At 41.5% G+C, this 20429-nt stretch overlaps 2 protein-coding genes across 5 annotated transcripts; one reads left to right on the top strand and one right to left on the bottom strand.

Annotated features, from left to right (window-relative positions):
• Window positions 1–4134: 4134 nt before the first annotated feature.
• GON7 (GON7 subunit of KEOPS complex) lies at window positions 4135–5893 on the bottom strand. Of its 2 annotated transcripts, none has more exons than XM_081916257.1 (2): window positions 5614–5893; window positions 4135–4623 (listed from the first exon to the last, which is right to left on the bottom strand). In XM_081916257.1, the coding sequence occupies exons 1-2, from the start codon at window positions 5798–5800 to the stop codon at window positions 4514–4516; spliced, it is 297 nt and encodes a 98-aa protein (XP_081772383.1). In that variant the 5' UTR covers window positions 5801–5893; the 3' UTR covers window positions 4135–4513. The 2 variants fall into 2 exon arrangements, with proteins under 2 accessions (XP_081772383.1, XP_081772382.1); XM_081916256.1 differs by having other exon boundaries at window positions 4501–4623; window positions 5496–5893.
• A 158-nt stretch (window positions 5894–6051) lies between these two features.
• Window positions 6052–18714, top strand: UBR7 (ubiquitin protein ligase E3 component n-recognin 7). 3 transcript variants are annotated; one of them, XM_081913882.1, is made up of 11 exons: window positions 6052–6436; window positions 8114–8247; window positions 9253–9313; window positions 11608–11703; window positions 12556–12609; window positions 13549–13654; window positions 13950–14122; window positions 15147–15275; window positions 16129–16291; window positions 17044–17105; window positions 17560–18714. In XM_081913882.1, the coding sequence occupies exons 1-11, from the start codon at window positions 6254–6256 to the stop codon at window positions 17650–17652; spliced, it is 1254 nt and encodes a 417-aa protein (XP_081770008.1). In that variant the 5' UTR covers window positions 6052–6253; the 3' UTR covers window positions 17653–18714. The 3 variants fall into 3 exon arrangements, with proteins under 3 accessions (XP_081770008.1, XP_081770009.1, XP_081770007.1); XM_081913883.1 differs by having other exon boundaries at window positions 6053–6436; window positions 13980–14122; window positions 15144–15275; XM_081913881.1 differs by having other exon boundaries at window positions 6055–6436; window positions 15144–15275.
• The last annotated feature ends 1715 nt before the right edge of the window (window positions 18715–20429 follow it).

The raw sequence follows: 20429 nt of genomic DNA, 5'->3' as shown, positions 1-20429 counted from the left end.
TGTGAGAGGGGAAAGAGACAGAGCGAGCCGCTCTCAGTTTTGCTTTAAAATGCATGTGAACTGACAATTAGTTGCTGTTAGGAAATTATGGCACTCACTGCATTTTCCTCCCAGCAGCGCTCAGCAATTAAAACATAGTAATTCAATGTTCATTCTATTATGTACATTGCTCTATCCAATAAAACAGCCATCAAACATTAAAACCAACATCCAAACCACAGTAATAAACCCAGAAACCAACACCAATTTACCAAGTAGAAAATTCTCAGTATTTGCTAATACAGAAAGTAGTTTTATAATGTAAATGTTTCAGCAAGAGCCGTTTTATCTCCATTATTTGCTCAATGTGAGTATAGATATCTGCATGATTTAAGTCTCTCTCTCCCCCACCCCCCTTTTAGTAAAGTACTTCAGATATACCAGTTGTCCTTCTAATTGCATGGCATCTGAGGGGAAATGCAGTTAACTGCAACTGAGATGATGTACTTTAGCATCCTCCTGTGGCCTGGTTTCTATCAAACCAGAGGAGGTTATTCATTTCATTTGGTATAAATATAAGTATGTTACTAGCAACAAGTCCCAAGAGATGTTAGCCCTGCTAAGTCCAAACACTTTATTTGCTTGACTAATTTAATGACTGCCATAAAAGTGTTCTACTCTCTCTGCATGGCATGCTCCTTGCTACAAAATCACTAGTAATGGCATAATGGAAAAAAAAAACAGTGGGGAAAAATCCTTTGCCTTTTTTAATTTCATGACTTCTCACAGATTAGTAGAAAGACATTTGCAACCTCCCTGGCTACTCGGCCATTATATATATATATGCGCAGTTCACTAGTAAAATCTTGTTTTTGGCTGTCCAGGCAGATCAAATTCTTCTGTCTACAGCTGAACAGGGAAATATTGGATGACCGTATATCTCTGTTGCATCCATTGTGGCTGCTTGGATCAATTGTGTACCTAAAGTTCAGTGTAGCTAGGTAGCCATTCAAGTAAGCAAGAATGAAGGGTTTTGAATTTGTAGACCTAGTCAGGCACATTCCCCATTTCTGTCCAACTCAATATTTCCCCCACATTTTCTACAATTTTAGGGAAAAATTAGGTTAGTATATAGAGTTTATATGCAGTGCAACTCATTGCACAGTCAGAAATGTATGGCACTTTCTGGCTGGTATTTATTAGAATGATATGTGATGCTAAGGATTTCCAAGGAAAAAAGTGTTTTTTAAATTGGATTTCATGTGGATCTGATTTGGATATAACGGGAACAATGTTTTCATTTCTGTGGACGTTGCGCTTTAATATTGCTGCTTCATACATTTCACATGAAATCAGCTCCTCTGAATAGTAGAGCAGTTAGAAAATTAAGCCTGCAGTCACTATAACAGTGTGCTTGTAAAAATTGTTCCATTAAATACAACTCCCATATGCAGCAGCCAGTTCATCACAAGCATAACTTTTAAAAGGTTCTTGCTCCATCTTTGTTATAGCACCTACATGCTAGTAATACCATCCATGAACATGGACTATGTCAAATGAGTGCTGTTTTGTCAGGTGGGCCATCTGAATCTGTTTAATCTTGCTTATTGGCTTACTGAACATGGCAGTCATACTTGTTTTATGGAACATACAGTAGTCTAGTGATAAAACCCAGGCCCCAGCATCTAATAAACTTGGTTGCTACTTTACTGAGACAAAGGAAATGCCCAATAGCCCAAATGGAAGCACTCATGCCTCTTAGAAACAAGGTGTGACTGCAAGGCAACTGGGAGCTCAGCTTTAATTTAAGCAACCTTTGCATTAACACTGACCAGTGCTACCTCTATCATCCATTGCAGATTCTTGACAGCTTTTGTGATGAATTTGAAGACTAGTATTTGAGCAATTTATATATCACTTCTCCACTGAAGTTATTTTATTTCTACTGTGAATAATACTAAGCCACCCAACCTATATAATCTGAACTGTGAGAAAAACTTTGGAATGGTAGGTCAATTCTCTCCCAGAACAGATTCCCTTATTAGCCAGGCGTCCCTGGAACCAGGCAGGAGGAAAGCGAAGTCCCCCTGGCCTGTTTGAGCCAACGTTTTTTCCTTGTCAACGCAAAAACAAATCTCTTGCTGGAACATTCACACAAATCTTATAAATTACTGTCCAGATTCTTTTGAACTGCACCAAATCATTACTTTCTTGGTTACAAGCCAGTGCCTTGTTAGACAACCGGTCTACTAATTGGTTGCTACAACTCAATAGAGCCTTTATGCTACCAAGGAGCATAAACAATTGACATGCTTTTATACATAATTTGTCTGTTTGTATGTACAGACCCAGTGCCCATGGGTGCCAGGCTGGTGATCCATGTTTTGAGGGGGAAAGGTTTTTTTCTTAAATGATAGGTACTTTCTCAACCTGTGGAGGGGCTTTTTGGGATGGGGGAATGCTCAAGCATGCTCTGTGTCCATCTTGGATATTTTTCTTGGGAAGACTTCCTGTTATTAGATAGCAACAAAATCATGGTGTTTGTGTGGAATCAATATTATGTGTTCTCCACGATGAGGACAGGCAGGACACAGTTGACTTCCCACAACAAGCGTGAATTTGGCCAGGATGCGGGGAGTAGCATGACCCCATGGCAGCCATTTTGAGACTGGCACCCGCAGCACTTGCATACTGGTCCAAAATGATTGGCACCCCAATTTAAGGTTATGTCCAAACCCTGCACTGTGATTGATTTTAATTATGGTTTATTGAAACAAGATTTTATAAGCCAGGTTGAAGTTGGCTTCTTTCTGTAAACCATAGCTTTGCCTAGGTTCAGACATAATGTTAAAGTGTTGTATAGAAACAGAAGCAAAACCATTTAATCTCATCTTCCAGAGAGGAAGGTGACTGGCATGAAGCATAGTTGTGTAATACTAAGCAGTAGCTAGCATTGCATCTGAGTGACAGCAGTTTTAATGCATGTCATGGAAAGTAAACACTTTGACAGCATATAAACGAACACAGTTCATGATATATTCTACTTCGTTGTATTGTGAATGCTTGATGCACACGCCCAGGCACATTTTCTTTGTCTCCAACTGTTTATTAACATGGGAAACATATTTAAATGTCTTTGATTTAGTCATAGATTACAAGTGTAGTCTTTGATACATTTGTTTGAATTACTTTTGAGTTATTGTTCTGCCCCAGGCTCTTTTAAAGGGATACTTAATTTATTTTAAATCTACTACAGAAAGAACTTAAAGTATTATTGAAATGGTCTTCTCATGGTCTTTCATTTTTAGGTAATGCCATAGACAAACGTCACATTAGAAGTTGTCCTTAAGACAGGAGGCTCTCAAAACTCTCTACTCCCAGGGTTCAATTAAAAGGTGACAATTACTGAGGTCCCTTCCTCTCTGGGCATCTCCCAGCAAACACGATAAAACATCAAACATTAAAAACTTTCCTAAACAAAACTGCCAAAATGGAGGTGCAGGGACAGAATCAGTCATATAAGCCTGTTGACTATTGCACATGTATCATCTTGCTTGTCTTTTCACCCTCCACTGAATACTTTTTCAGAAAGCATTCAGAGATCGATCTTAGTTGGCATCACTTTTGACATCACTAGAATTGTTAAGTTTTATTTTTTTTATCACTCCAATGAGAGGATTAGGATATACATAACCACATGCAGGCAGTTTGGCACAATCAGCTGGCAATTGTGGACACCATTTTCTATTGGTATCTAATCCATCTTGGGAAATTGCTAGATTCTTTGCTACAGCAGTTTCCTACTGGAAATGAATTCTATAGTTCAACTTTTCTCAAACTAAGTGCAGCTACTGGAAATACTGTGATTCAGCTTCCCCATTTCAGGAAGAATTTGCTCTAAGTGACTTAAAATAGAAGAGGCTCTTTTCTATTTCCCCCCTTTCCACCCCATATATCGCAAATTATTTTTTACTCATAATTTCTTCTCCCGTTCTTCTTTCATGTTCATACCTTATTTCTGCTTCCTGTTCCGAAATGTCATTACTTCCATTCCTCCTGCCTGCTCCTTTTACATCCACTTCTTTCTCTTTTAACAATATTTCCCCTCTATTACTTCCTAACTTTCTACTCCCAGTTTATATATGAAGAAAGTCATGAAAATAAACAGCTCTTTCTAATTTATTTCAATACCACTACTGGCCCTTTCCCCTCAGAGAAGGGAGATCATTCTTTCTTATATACATGGTCTTTTACTTGGTTGCTTCAGTATTTCACATAATACTCCACAAATGAGCTTCCCTTTTGATTTGTGGTAACGATAAATAATAAAAAGGACAGTGCATTTCTAGTTTAAAAAGTAGCCCAGAAGTTTCCTCGGGAGGAAAGTGTCTAGAAAACAAAACTCAAATTCCGTAGAAAAAAACCTGCAGTTTTCATCAGGACTGTTTTAACAAAACATCCCAGAAATTTTCCCAGAGGGAAAGTGTGTATATGATTAAACTCAAGTTCAGTAGAAAAATGTTTGTAGTTTTCATCAGGACTGTGTTTTTATTCGTTTTAATGGTGGTCCGTCAGCACATGCTTTGGCAATGACATGATTTTCTTCTTCATCATCATCACCATCCTGTTCATCATCAAAATCACCTAAAAGAAAAAGATTTCATATGAAATCTGCTAAGATAGCTAAACTATTTCCCCATGAATGCCTACACTTAACTTCTCATTCCATTTGCTGAGTTTAACTAACATTTTATGAGGCTGGGTAGAGCTCAGTTGGTAGAGCATGAGACTTAGTCCCATGGTTGTGGGTTTGAGCCCCACATTGGGTGTAATATTCCTGCATTGCAGGGGGCTGGACTAGATGAGCTTTGTAGCCCCATGCAACTCCACAGTTCTATGATTTTCAATTTTTTTTATTTTGGTGTTGCTTGAACTGGGTATAAGAAGTCAAGAGATACTAGCATTTGAGTGTACTTTTGCAAGAGGCATGTTCAAGAGTTAGAAATGTATATGCAAAGTGTTCGTATACAATGGATGGGAAACTTGTGTGGCCTACCAGATATTGGACTACAACTCTGATCAACCCCACTGATAAGACAGTTTTCTGAGACTATGGTAACTAGTCCAAAGCTTTAGGTCCTCACCAGATCATACAACAGGTATATTAGCATAGACCTGGTCTGCACATGCAGAATTACATGTTGAGAATAAAGTGGTATAGACTCTATTGGAATTCTCAAATGGTATTGAACTTAAAGCTCAGGGTAAACCCAGAGACATCAATGTAAATTAGCTAATTATGCCTATTCTACATTTTTATTTTTTTGATTTCACAAAGTCAACCCACTGCCCTTTCACCGATTTTATTTATATGCCTCTTTCCCACAACGAGCTGTGCCCAGACATTCAAAACAGAGGACAAATATACAAATACAAACATGGAGACATGTCAGTAAATTCAAAATAGCCAAAATAAGAACCGAAAGGCTTTGTTGTGGCATCTGAGGAGGCTCCACCTGCTGCTGATTTCCAAGTACCCAAAGGGGCACTTGGTTGCTAGGAAGCAGGACGAAGCCTCTTTCCTCTCCTCTCGGGCGAGGCGGGAACTCGTGGCCGAGTCCGGGGCCTCCTCACCTCCAGGCCCGGCTCGGTCGCCGGCGCCGCTCTCCTGCTGCACCAGGGGGCCAAGCAGCGCGGAAACCTGTTCCCGCAGCTGAGCTAGGCCGCTGAGCAGGCCCCGCAACTCTCCCGGCGGCTCGCAACGGACCCTCAGCGGCCGCTTCAGCCCGTCGCGGCCCGTCAATTCCGCCCGCAACTCCATCGCTCCGCTTCTCTTCTGCCTTTCCCCCGCCCTGGAAACAGGCAGCCAATCCGTAACCGAGGAGGCGGCTTTTCCAACCGCCACTCTGGCCCCGCCTACCCAGCGCACGCGCCTCACTCAACAGGCTTACGAGCCGTTTCATTGTCTTCTCCTCCCGCCTTCGTCTCCTCCCCCTTTTGTGATTGGCTTCTGGAGCTCACGTGGGCCTCGTTGGCGTCGCGTGAACCTCCCTCCCCCCCACGCCCTACTTCTCCTTCCTGCTCCTCCCCACCCAGCGCCTTTTATCTCGTAGCGTCTGGGTGGCGGCGGCGCAGGACAGCGGACCCCTCGCTTTCCGCTTCCGGCGTGCGCCGGGCGCTCTCTGGTGGCGGTTTGGCGTTTTCCCGCCTTTTCCTCCCCCTCCTCCCCTTCACCGACCAGGGAGGGAAAGGGAGCTGCGTGCGTTGCTTGAGGATGGAGAAAGAGACGGCGGCGTCTGGCGCCGGCCTACCTGGCGACGAGGGCGAAGAAGGCGAGAGGAGCGCGGAGGAGCCCGTGGTGTCGCTAGCCGAGGTGCTGGCCGAGAGCGAGGAGCTCGAGAAGGAGGCGCGCGCCGTGCTGGGCGGGAGCGACCACGAGCGCTGCAGCTACTCTCAGGTGAGCCCCCGGGGGCGAAGAGAGGGGGCGGTGCCCCGCCAGGTGGGGCTTCCCTTGGCGACCCCTGAGGGGCTTGGGGGGGGAGGAGGGGCGGCTGAGGTGGTTGGGGGGTGAGGGGAAGCGGGGGCAGAAGGAAAGAGGAATGCCCGCTCCTCTTTATTTCGTTAGTCATTATTTGAAGTAACCCCGCTCCATCATCATCATCATATTATTATTATTAATTTTATTGTTTATACTCCGCCCATCTGGCTGGGTTTGCCCAGCCACTTTGCTCAGCCTACTAAAGATTCACGGACTTTCCGCTCAAATGAATCCCAAAGTGGCTGACAAACAATAAACAAGAGCCTCGCAAGTGCAACGTAAACCCTATAATGCAATTTTAAAAAACCATCCGCAGAAACGCATCCGCAGTGGTCAACAAGATGGCAACGCGGCGGCCGAGCTCCATTCAGCAACGTCTTGGTGTTTTTCTCTTCAGCTGACCTCGTGCTTTTGTTAGTTTTGCTTGTTCTTTTTAAAACCCTGTTTGGAAAGGAGGGTGGGATAGGACTCTGTTAGCAGATGTGCGTGGGCAACCAATTGCGGGGTATCTTTTCTCCCTACTTTGGTTTGTTCTTGTGGTCCCATGGTGATCAGACTTTAGTGTGGTTAAATGAAATGAAGGGCATGGAATGGTCACTGGAATCTTATTAATGTCTTCTAAAAGATTACAATACAGTGTACTTAATATCGTAGTTACAAATGTCCCCTTTTGCCTACTCCCTTTTTGCTACAATTTTGACGTAACTCCGTTCTCACTGCTCCAGGAGTGTATTCTGGCCAGTGATGATCATTCTGAAGTTTGTTGATCATCTGGCTGCATCTCTTGTTTTTCCTCCTATCGGCATGCTCCTGGAAAAAAGTTAGGCGTCACATATCTTAGTAGTATCTTGCAGTAACCTCAAGCCGTCTTGCAATAGCTGAAGCAAGGAGGAGTGTGTGTGGGTGTCTTGGTATGTTTGAAAATAAACTGGGATAGCTTTAGACTAAGGTTCATACACCTAAGGGGTACAGAAATACACTGGACAGCGATCCTCATCTGTGCATGGTACTCTTTATATACCTTGTTCATTAGGGAAGAAAACAGCTGAAATATCAATATCCTCTGGTTATACATTGCCTGTGAAACAAGGAAGAATTGTGTAAAACAGCAGTGAATGATGGTTGCCTCCTACTGTTGCTTAGGCAAGGGCGATTTTGTCCCTTTCCTCTTACTTTGTCTGACTCCCCCCCCCCCCATATCAGTAGCTTGTTATCTAGATAATGAAAATATGGGATTATTTGGAAGCTTATTTATACTGCAGTGCTCTTATTCAACACCATGTAGCACCCTGGTCCTTTTGTTCCCTTTTCAGAAACAAACTTGGCATTGAGTATACAGCATTTTCTGGCTGCCAGTTATTTTAGCTGCCTAAGTGAAATTTCTAATGTGGACACATATTGTTGGCTGAATCTGCAATAATCAGTCCTAAGTTGTAGGATACAGCTGCTTGAGAACATGGGAGCCATTATGGCATCTCCTTTGAAAATGAAAGCTGGATTTGGTTTCTGTACACAGAATTCAATTTTGCTCAACTTCAAATTCCCAGACTGGCATTCCCTAACATCTCCATTTTTATGCTGCTGTCTCTTTTCCAGGGAGCTGTAAAGAGGCAAGCCTTGTATGCCTGCAGTACGTGCACGCCGCCAGGAGAAGAACCAGCAGGGATCTGTTTAGCATGCAGTTATGAATGTCATGGCACCCACAAGTTATTTGAGCTGTATACAAAAAGGTAACATTGATTGATTGATTGAATTTATATCCCACTCCCTGAAGGAGCCCAGGGTGACAAACAGATCTACAGTTTTAAAAACCAGAACATTATACATCAGTTTAATTTTTTTAAAAAAACCAGTTACAGTTAAAACCTTCTAAAATCAGTTATTCCATCCAGTGATCTCAGGGTTGCCAGCAATAGTAAAGTAGTATACCTAAAATCAAATTTATTTCCTTTACTGTACAACATTAATGCAGCTAAACTAAATGCAGGCTGCATTTTAATGTTTTAATTATTTTAATCTTGTTTTAAAGTTGTATTTCAATCAACTTGTTTTTATTATTGGTTGTTAGCCGCCCTGAGCCTGGTCTTGGCTGGGGAGGGCAGGGTAAAAATAAAATTTATTATTATTATTATTTAACTAGAATTGCCTTTTGTTGCCGCTGTAACTCTTTTATACAAGCAGTGGCGGAGAGCAGGTGGGGGCGGGGCTGGGGTGCATCCTGGGGGCGTGGCGTGCCACCTGTGGGGGCACGGCGCCCAGCATGGGTGGGGGGGCAGCTGCGATGGCACCCCACTGGGATCGCTCGGTGCGCTCCCCCACACTCCTCATCCTCTGCCAGTGTATACAAGAACGCTTTGAAACTCAGGATTGTAACTGCAAGAAAAATGTTACTGAGATTTAGCAAACATAGAAAACTATTGGATATGTTAGGTTTAAAAGAAAAACCTTTGGCTGCAGCTGTTTGTTTATGAGCCTCCAATGAGACAACCAAAATAAGCAGTACTATGGGCTCACCAAAATGACATGTTCTTGTTCATGATAGTATAATAATCATCAAATTTGTAAATCAAATGTCTGCTTTGATAAAAACCTTTTTGGGTGTGGTTGAATGATCCTGGTCAGAAGTAGGGATTTTTCATCCATTTATTAATACAGTTAACTTTCCTGAGATGTAACTGATGTTCCTAAAACTAAAAAAAGCCCTGTCGGAACTCTGGCTCTTTTTTCTCTCTTAGAAACTTCCGCTGTGATTGTGGAAACAGCAAATTCAAAAATTTGCAATGCAAACTACTCCCAGTAAGTATAATTCTGTTTCCTTTTTGGAGTGTAATCATAGCTAAACTCTTTGTTTCTTTAGTGTGAGAACTTTTACTTGTAATTTCTTTTCTCCTCCCTCTCACAAACATGCATTTCAAAAGTGAGAGTGAAATGAGATTTGCAAAGTTCTTCATAGCTGTTGGCCCAGGCTAGCTTTATTTAGTGTCCAGTGACCTTCATGGGTCAGTTCATTGCAGATGTGACCCACATCCAGATGCCCCTTCACATCTGGATTGACTCTGCATGGAAATGCAGATTTCATTTGCTGGCTTATAAAAATGGTGTGTACTAGGGCTGTGCTATAAATCGCCATATTCTTGAATACAGTGTATTGAAATAACATTGTGATATGTGTTTCAACAAGGCAATGTACCGGTGAACAAAAGGTGGAGACTTAGCAGTTTGGGGGGAGGGGGTAGCTCAACTGAACAGATACTTTACAGATACTTTGCAGATAATTTGCTGGCACCACCTCCCCAGCTTTGTTTGCTCTCTCCCTCCTCCCTCCTAAATGATGATAAGCCCTCACACAAACCAGCAAACTCTTTCATCTTCACAGGTATCTTTTCACTTAAAGGTAAAGGGGTAAAGGGACCCCTGACAATTTACAGGCTGAAGGAGCCAGTGTTTGTCCGCTTCCACAGACAGTTTTTCCGGGTCATGTCCAGCATGACTAAGCCGCTTCTGGCGAAACCAGAGCAGCGCACGGAAACACCATTTACCTTCCCGCTGGAGCGGTACCTATTTATCCTTGCTTTCAAACTGCTAGGTTGGCAGGAACTGGGACTGAACAATGGGAGCTCACCCCGTCCCAGGGATTTGAACCGCTGACATTTCAATCGGCAAGCCCAGGTGGCACAGTGGTTTAACCCACAGTGCCACCCGCTTCTTTCCACTTAGAGCTGAGCTAATTATGCAGAGCCTGCTAACAATCCTGGAGGGTCCCCCCATGCCTAGACAGTGAAGATCCAGCAATCTAAGATCCAGCTGCAAAGAAAGTAAACAAAGAACTGGAAAGCACATCTTCCTTTCCTCAAACTCCCCCCCCCCCGAAGAGTTTTCATTTTTATTTTTTGGTGGTTTTTATGTTGTTGGTTTCCCCTTAAATACCTTTCCTCCATATAAAAAAGGAAGGGTTTTTTTTATTTAAAGGAACCTATCTTTTTGCTTGCTTGCCCTCCCTCCTTTTGATAAAAAGAGAGAGATTGGTGGGGTGAGGGCTTTTGAGGAGGCCCTTCTGTGTGGGGGGTGGAGATGGAGGGGAGAAGATTTAGCTGGCTGCCTTGTGCTGAAATGGGAGAATGATGGGGAGGGTGTTTTTCAGTAACTAGTGCAAGCACATGTATGTCTACTCACAAGCAAGCCCTACTGAATTCAATGAGGCTTACTCCCAGGAAAGTAGACGTAAGTTCAGTTGAACTCTGTGGGGCTTATGCATGCATAGATTCCACTTAGACCTCTGAGTGGGGAAGCAGATGCAACCTGAGTAGTAAATCACTTGAATTAGTTGAAAATTATGTGGACGTTTATTTAATATTTTTATTAAAACTACTACTACTTTACATTTTAAGGCCCTCCACCGCAGCAGGGAGTCTTGTCAAGGCCCTTGGCTGCTGTGGGGAAGCGTGGCGCACCCTTCGTGCTGCAGGGAGGTATGGCGGGACCATCTGCCAGCAAGGTCCTCTGCCATCGCCAATATATGTTGGGATATATCGAGATTCCATGATATTTAGCTGATGATATATTGTGATGCTGAAAACCAAATACCGCCCAGCCCTAGTGTGTACAGTGTTGTCTGTAAACATGATATTAATGTGCTTTTTATTAACCTGCTGGACTCAAGTACTTGGAGAAATATGAGTGTGTTTTTAAATGTGGGTCACAGCTTGCAATCCAGAGATGGCATCTGAGTCAGATGGGCACATTGAGTCTCCCATTAACTTCAATTGAGGGAACTCTATTCTTTTTCTTTTGTTGTTTGAGTCTGCCTTCAAGGAAAAAAACAGTTCATCCTCTTTCTCTTCTAATTACCTCAATTTCTTTCCCTTCCAAAATCTCAAAGGTTTATAGAGTATATAAATTTTTCAGGCTTGAAGTGAGGTTCAATAAGGGACATGTGATATGCATTTAATATGACTGGACATAATAGCAAAGTTTAGCTTTCTGGGATGACTAAAAGTAAGATACATACCATGATTTAACAGTTTTTATTTCTAGAGTATTTGTTTTCCTCTTGTTTTTTGTTTAAGACATATGTCCTGACTTATTTCTAGGAGAAGGCAATGGTGAATCCAGCAAATAAATATAACGATAACTTCTTTGGATTATATTGTGTTTGTAAAAGACCTTACCCAGATCCTGATGATGAGGTAAGATGCTGACGTCTTGTACGTGCAAATATTTTTATATGCGTGCAGTTCTAGTAAGTTTTAGTAACTTTACTATGTTTTGTTATCCATCTTAAAATAAGCAAAAAGAGATGTTTGGCAGAGGTAGTTGGTGGAAAACAAAGCTCTGCAATATGTACAGTGCTACTGATCATGTGCCATGACGCAAGAAATTGCACAAACTGGCAACATCAGGGTATTTTTTTATGCAGGGTATTTCATCGTGTTCTCTAGGCTTACCCAGTGGCCAAATTGGCTTTTCATAATATTGGAACTTGGAGCCATCCATTATAGCTAAATGTTGGAAGATTGAAAACAGACAGAATAAGTATTACTCACACGGTGTTTAGTTAAATTATGGAGTTCACTACAGTGGTACCTCGGGTTAAGAACTTAATTCGTTCTGGAGGTCCGTTCTTAACCTGAAACTGTTCTTAACCTGACGTACCACTTTAGCTAATGGGGCCTCCTGCTGCCGCCACTGCACGATTTCTGTTCTCATCCTGAAGCAAAGTTCTTAAACGGAGGTACTATTTCTGGGTTAGTGGAGCCTGTAACCTGAAGCGTCTGTAACCCAAGGTACCACTGTATTAGAAAATGTAGTGATGGCAGTGTCCCCTAAGGTAATTGGGACCCTAACAATTTAAGGCTTTAAAAGTTAAAACCGTGGAAATGAATCTGCAGGCAGGGCAGATGTTTTAATATAGGTGATTGAGGAGATTGCTATTTCAAGCTTCTCAATAAGCAAATTGCAGCACCATTTTGCACTCGTTGAACCATCTTCAAAGGTAGCCTGACGAAGATAATTTTGTAATATTTTGGCTCTATTTTTAGATTCCAGATGAAATGATCCAGTGCATAGTTTGTGAAGACTGGTTTCATGGAAGGGTAAGCTCATGTAATAAAATCACTTCATTAAATGGAAAGGGTTGGAAATGTTAAAGTGATAAATTTAACCTGTCAGACCGGATTTTCTAACTTGTACAGGGCTCGCTTCCTCAGCCTCCTTAATTCAAAATAATTGCATAGATCCCTCAAGCAATACTCTGGAATAATTGAGTTTATGTTGCAAACCTATACATTTAAAACTGTTTACAGTTGGATAGTTAAATCTCCTCCTTATTGGAACAGGCAACGTTTAGATGAAGTTTAGCCATTACATGTTCTAGTAAGGATGAAAGATTGTAAAATAAAGTTAACCCTTTATTTACACAAATGCCTGGGTCACACTGTATGCCATGGGCAGAGGTAAGATTAGGGGTGCTGTCTACATTAAATATGAAGGAATATTTGATTTTCAATTTCTAATTAGATTGCTGAATTTCTGTATTCTAAGCTAATCTCTTCTTTCTCCCCCATCCCTCCCAGGGAAAACTTATGAGTGGATTTTTGTGTGAACTCAGTTGGTATTAAAACAAACTCCTGAGCTGAACATAATATAATAATAATTTATTATTTATACCCCTGCCCATCTGGCTGGGTTTCCCCAGCCACTCTTTGCTCAGAGACACCCTGTTACTTAATTTGGAGTGCTACAACTTTCCCAACAGTTTGACGTCACCCCCAGAGGCGCACTCCTCCATTCTTTCCCGAGACAGATGAATGCCACCAGTTCACTCCTATGAACTGCTTTGTACCCAGGTTCATTTCTAATAAAACACCAACTTCTAAAGGTTCCATAAGTCTGGGGTCTGTTCGTACCTAGTTTAGAGTGTAAAGAAGAAAAAAGATGTGTTCTAGTGCTTGAGGATCACTGGTTTCCCATTTTGTTGTTGAAGAATAATTTGTTAATATGTGTTTCCCCTGTGTTCTCATTTCTACCTCCAGCATCTTGGTGCAATCCCTCCAGATAGTGGGGACTTTCACGAAATGGTGTGTCAGGCTTGCATGGATCGTTGCCCTTTCCTGTGGGCATATGCCTCACAGATAGCAGGTGAGGAGAATAAGGGCAGCTGTTGTGCTAATATTTTTAACCTGGAGCAGCAGCTCAGTCTCGCTAATGCAAGTTTTTGGATTTAACCCATCTTAGTTTCATTAAAATTACTGCAACTTCGACTTGTTTAGGTTGCAGCAGTCTTAATTTTGGCTGATTGAATTGTGCTCTTGCGCTTTGAGATTTCTTAATGTTAGGCATAGTGTATCACCTCACCTTTCAGGTTTTTGAGAATGAAGTAACATTTTGTAGCGCAGGCATGCCAATATTAGGTGTGGGTGTCTGTCTATTGCAGTTCACACTGTGACCAAAGTTACTCCTGCAGCTGAAGATCAAGTTGTGCTGAATGTTGAAGAAACTGAAGAAATAAAAAAAGAAAATGGTATAGACAATCAAATAAAGACTGAAGAAGAAAAAGCAGCACACAATAATGAGCCCTCCACCAGCTCTGCCTCTGAGTGTTCTGAGGTGAGCTTTGCATTTATTCTTTTGTGGTTTATGGTCAAAATCTTTCTTTCGTTTGTGCTCAGAGAATAATTGAGCAAGAGAATAATTGTTATTTATTTATTTTGTCTAGCTGGTCATTACAAAAGATAAAATATAAAAACGGAATAAAATGCTTCACACATTGACTTTCTGTTAAGGGACAGGTCTTCCTATAGCTCTGAAAAAGTGGCCTGTTTTGCCCTTACAAAGGCAATTTTGAGGAGAAAAGTTTGTGTCGAAATTACGTGAGCATGTAACTCTTTGTGAAGCATGTAAATTCATGTAATTCAGCTAATTACCTGCTAGACAAACACACTGTTTTGTGTGTATGAGCACCCTAGTGTCCAAGCTATACGGGAACTGCCTGACACCAGTAGCTACATGTGCAACTGGGGAATGTAACAGGAACCCCAGACTCAAAATAATTATATGTTATATCCAGTGTTCGTAGACCCACTGAAATTGATGGAAGTAACTAACATGGATCTGTTAATTTTAATGGGTCTTCTCTGAGTAGAACTTAGTTGGATACCTTCACAAGTGGGACTGAAATGAACAGAAAGATTCATGTCAAATGTGCCTGTAGAGTCAGAAAGCAAGTATTAGAAGGATTATTTCCGGTGCTACAGTGTTTGTGCATTTTTTGGCTGGGAAAATGAGAACTGTGAGCTCCTCTTTTTGCAAGATTTATCCAGAGGAGGTTTTTTTCAATACAATGTCTAGGAAGAACGTGAAGGCTAATGTATTTTGGGAACCTCAGGAGGAATAAATGGAGTTAGGTTTGGTGAGGTATTTGCTACTCTGCTTGCTTTCCTGGTTCCCTAGACCTCAATTCAAGTCTGAGCCTCATGTGCATATTCCATTTTTTAGTTATGGCATTACTATTGTCTTACAAAACTGTGATCTGGTAGCAGTAATAACTTTGCAGAAAGCTAAGAAGTGCACAGGCTAGAATGAACAACACCTTTGGATATGGAAGAGAAACTGACCTTTCATTTTGCAGCAGACAGTTAAGAAAGAAGAATCTACCTGCAGATTCCAAGAACTTAAAGCCAAGCAGTACGTACAGAAGAACAAGGCCACCTTTTGGCCACACAACTGGCGAAGCAAATTGTGCACCTGCAAAGAATGTATGGTATGTATTTTTGAAAATCTCCAATTTTCATGTTTGCTTTAGAACTATCTAGAATGGAGTTCACCTATGACCTTGCAAGTGGCTGAATAAAAATGGAAGGAGTGGGAAAGCGTAAACCTGCGAGACTTAACCTGTTTTTGTCTGAAAAAATATAATGAATTTTATCGGGCAGGTTACAAAAAAGAGTGATGCTTGCTTGTAATTTGTCTATTCATTTGATTCACTATTGGAGTCTCTTTTCTAGTCATCAAATTTCAAAGCTCTTTGCATACATTGGGGAAGAGGAAGTAGAGGAGAAATGTCCCATTTTTGCTTTTCCTCTTCTACCGCTGTTCTTGCCCTTTAATTCTTAATCCTGTGTTGGATATGTTTGCTGGCCTTGTATCCCATTACCCAGGTTTCCTTGCCTGGCTCCATTTGTCACTTCCACCTTTTGTTGGCTTGCGTTGAAATTTGCAGGCTCTAGCTGCACATTGTTACCTCTTCCTTTGAGGTATTTGGAAATATTTAAGGTGGTAGTCAAATAAGTTTGAGCATAACTAATTTAGGTTCATGAATTTCAGTGGGTCTAGTCTGAGTAAAACTTAGTAACTTTTCCCCCCCAAGAAGGGAAGTGTATATTATTGATAGATTGCATTTGTATACCAGAGGCTCCCGGAGTGGCTTGCATAAACGGGTCAGGAAGGGAAGAGTAAAACAAATGGAGCTGGACTGTCATAGCAGAGGTGATAGAGTGAGCCCTGCTTCCTATGTATCCCATTGATAGAATGGCTGCCCTGAGGTGCCAGTTGAGGGAGAAGAGGCCAAGGTGATCAATTCATTTCTGTATTTAAAATAAAACTTTGTTTTTTAGAAAATGTATTGTGACCTGGAAGTCCCATTTCTAACAGAGGAATGTGATACAGTCTTAGCCTATGAGAATAAAGGGACAAGTGACCAGGAAGCAGACAGAAGAGATCCTCTAATGGACACACTTAGCAGCATGAATAGAGTCCAGCAGGTGGAGCTAATCAGTGGTAAGTGATGGAGCTTTTATACTTTTTACCCAGTGAGCAGCTGGTGGGAGGGCACCAGGTTGGGGAATGCTTAGGCAGAATGTTGTGCAGAATGCAGCAGCTTGGTTTCAGAATGCTGGTCATAGAATCATAGTGTTGAAGGGAGCCCCAGGGTCATCTAGTCCAACCTCATTCAATACTGGAATCTCAGCTGAAGCATCCATGACAGATGGCCATCCAACCTCTGCTTAAAAACCTCCAAGGAAGGAGAATCCACCACTTTTTGAGGTAGTCTGTTCCACTGCTGAACAGCTCTTAATGTCAGAACGTTCTTCCTGATGTTGAGTTGGAATCTTCTTTATTTTAACTTGAATCCATGGTTCAAATCCTACCCTCCGGAGCAGGAGAAAGGAAACTTGCTCCATCATAAGGCTTGGTATTCCAGGCCCTTGATCATCTTGCTTGCCCTTCTCTGCACGTGTTCCATCTTGTCAATATTCTCCTTAAATTGTGGTGCACAGAACTGAACACAGTACTCTGTGTAGTCTGGCCAATGCTCAATAGATTGGTACTGTTACTTCCCTTGAATGGAAAATCCATGCTAAACTAAGTTGATATGTTGAGCAAAAAAGCAGATCAGAGGAGCGGGGAGGTAGAGGAGCAGTATGAGTCTTGGACCATATTTGGTTGCAATTAGTCAGCTAAATGGGAGAAAAACAATCCATTAAGTAAATTCACAACTACAGTAACACAATATTTTTTTTTAAATCTAGAATACAATGACTTGAAAACAGAACTGACAGACTATTTGAGAAGATTTGCGAATGATGGAACAGTAAGTATATAACTCCATAGCGATTCTCTTTTGTTGATTTACAGATTAATCATACTCGGTTGTAACAGGATTGGAAGGTAATAAGGCTTTTAGGCTTAGGTCCTCAGTTTCTCAGGTCACTCATAAAGCTCACTGGTGACCTTGGGCCATATCTTCCTCATAGAATTGTTTTAAGGATGTTAATGGTGGTAAGAGGAATTTGTGTATTAGCTATCATGAGCCCTTAGGAGGAATTAAGCCATTTTTCAGATCAGACTCAATAATTCATTTTAAAGTGTAATGTCTCAAAATGACCTTTAGTAGTTTGACTTTCAAAACCTTGTTTAGCATCCCAGATAAAATGCCTTGATTTCTGCCCTATTAGTGACCACCATGCTTTTGATCCAAGTCTTAACTTACATTTAAAATGTGTCAGTTCCATTATTTTCTTCCACCAACTTTTACTTGCCACCAGGTTGTTAAGAGAGAAGACATTCAGCAGTTTTTTGAAGAATTTCAGTCTCGGAAGAGGAGGAGAACAGACCGGATGCAGTACTACTGTAGCTAGACTAGCCTGGAAATCGAAGGACAAGTTTTTTGCTACCCCTTTTCATTCTTCCCTCCCTTCTGATTTAATTCGACTACCTGTTCATCTTGGCTTTTGTCCTATAAGGCAATGCTTGCTGCTTTACAGCTTAAACATGTGCTCCAATTTCATGGCAGCTGTGCTGAAAATTAACAAGATCATGGTTTCATAAAAATGCCAATTAATTTGTGTTGAAGGAATTGGGGGTGGGGTTAGTGTCCAAAGGTATATACTTAGAAAAAGATTAACAAGCCTTCTAAACAGCTGTAGGTGATGAATCATTCTTCAATTGGTTAAAAGAAAAACCTAAATCACTGACTGAAGTTTACAGAACAATGTTTTTAATCAGGGTACCCCTTTTTCATGCAGATCTGTTTTTAAAATAAGAATTCATACCTGTTCAATTTAAGTACACCCTCTTATTAATTCTAGTACAAATCATGTTCTGTAGGCATTTTGCTTGTTTAAGAGAGTGAATACAGGATTAGAATGTGGATTAACGAACCTCTCATTGAATGAAGTATAAATTCTAGCTAAACTTTGAAATGAACAGACTGACACATGCAAATTCTAGATAATATGTCCTTGATAACTCCTACTGTATAGCAGCTTTTTACAATGAAATTACTGTAAATGTTAATTTCCTGCCCCCACAGAATGTAAATACATTGGTTGCTGCAGGATGCTACTAGGTTATCATTGTACTTTTTAGACTGCAAGGAATCTCTGGTTTGGAAGCTTATATAATGTAATTGTTCTAGTTTGTATATGTTTCAGAGGGGTAGCCTACAAAGGTATTTACCCACCTGTAAAATAATGAACTTGTGATCTTTTTGTAATAATTTTAGATAATAAAACCAAGGCAAGAATATTGTAAATAATGTTAAAACCAATGTTCAGAAGCAGTTTTCTTATTAGTGCTCAACTTAATGATCTAATTATTCAAGCAAATCTTAAGTGTGTGTATTCAGAACCCTTAAAGCGATGTCTTCTTCAGCCACCATTTGGTTTTTTTAATCTTAATAAAGCAGTTGGTTGTCATTAGTGATGTTGCTAAATTTTGGAATGATTGTGCCTGTTCAAAAACTTTTGCAAATGTGGTTTACTCAGAGTTGCCTCATTTTCGTTCCAGCAGCCCGAAGAGGATAGTTCCTACTCAGTCTGGTTTGAAACAAGATAATGGTAGGCTTGCTCTAGAGATTATGGGCTCCTAGAGACATAATGCAAGATTTGCTTCTGGCAAATGTTTGATAGCCACGCTTCTAGTCTCATCAGTGTTAGTATGCTATTACTGTATCAGCTAGTTTAATGCCAATGTCACTTGTCTTTGCATGTGGCTTGTGGCTTCCCTCACTTGGCTCTGCCACCCCCCCCCCCAATAGTAGCTGCTGCAGGAAGCATGGCAGATGCGGAGAAAAGGATTAACCCTCCCCCTTTCCAAATATGTAGGCAACAACCTTCCATGGATACCTGTGAAGATTTCCCTTGCCCAAGCACGCTGTTGGAATGTCTATGCTCAAAAGAAGGGAGGCAACAGTGGGGTGGGGTAATATGCCCATACTAGAGCAGTTTGCTTTGGGTGACTAGGCTGCATTGTGAGAGAATTCAAAGGAATGTTAAGTAGGAGAATGGGGTACATGCTAGTGACAGTGGAATTGCTGTGGCCTTGCTCATTTTTAGATACAGCCTTGCCTTTCCACTGGCATGTAACCATAATGTTTCCCATGGACAGCACACATCCTGGTTTAACAACAACAACAATAATAATAATACCCCGCCTATCTGGTTGGGCTTCCTCAGCCACTCTGGATGGCTCCCAACAGAATATTAATAACCAGGGTGCCAGTGTGTGGTTTTGCATATTCCCTTAGCCAAAACTCAGGACTACATGGGTAACTTGCACTGTGGTTGATTTTAATCTTGAAGCTTGAAGCTATCTATGATGTGCTAAATGAAATAAATAACTTCTGTTCAGCAAAGGGTCATTGGATGCACATCTTTACCCAACCATATTTCTGTAAACAAGGGAATTAGTACAATACATGAGTCAGATCCATCTAGTTTGACAGATTGTGGTTTTGCATTTCTAAAAGCACTGTAGGAGGTAGGGAGAAAATTGATATACTAAGTATTTAATACACAATACTCACAGGGTTTGGGTTGGTTCATGTGGGGAAGAGGTGGTCCTCAGCCACATCAGGCTTTGCAGGTCAAAACCAGCATTTTGGAAACTGATACGCAACCAGTGTAGTTGTGCTAGAATTGGTGTTATATGGACTGACTGTCCTACCGAGGTCAACAATCTGGCTGCTGAATTCGGCACCACCTGCAGATGCTGAACCTTCAAAAGTCACCCCATGTATAGCACATGTACAACTAGGTTACCAGAGCCTAGACCAGTGTTTCCCAACCTTGTGCCTCCAGATGTTTTTGGCCTACAACTCCCATCATCCCTAGCTAGCAAGACCAGTGGTCAGGGATGATGGGAATTGTAGTTCAAAAACAGCTGGAGGCACAAGGTTGGGAAACACTGGCCTAGACAACAGAAGTAAGGCTGGGCCCACCAGATGGAACTGACAGAAGGCATTCCACTCTACCAGGGTTACTTGGGCCTTGAGCAACAGCAATGAATCCAGAACTGCCCCCAAGCTACATACTTGCTGCTTCAGAGGGGGTATAACCCCATCCTTCCAGTCTTGGCTGGATTAAGCTGCAGGTGGCTCTTATCCAGTCTTGTTACTGAGGCTGAAGACAGAGCC

Source organism: Podarcis melisellensis (assembly GCF_964234715.1).
Source record: "Podarcis melisellensis genome assembly, chromosome: 1".
Taxonomy (NCBI): Eukaryota; Metazoa; Chordata; class Lepidosauria; order Squamata; family Lacertidae; genus Podarcis; species Podarcis melisellensis.
This window is presented reverse-complemented; position numbering and strand designations above follow the sequence as displayed.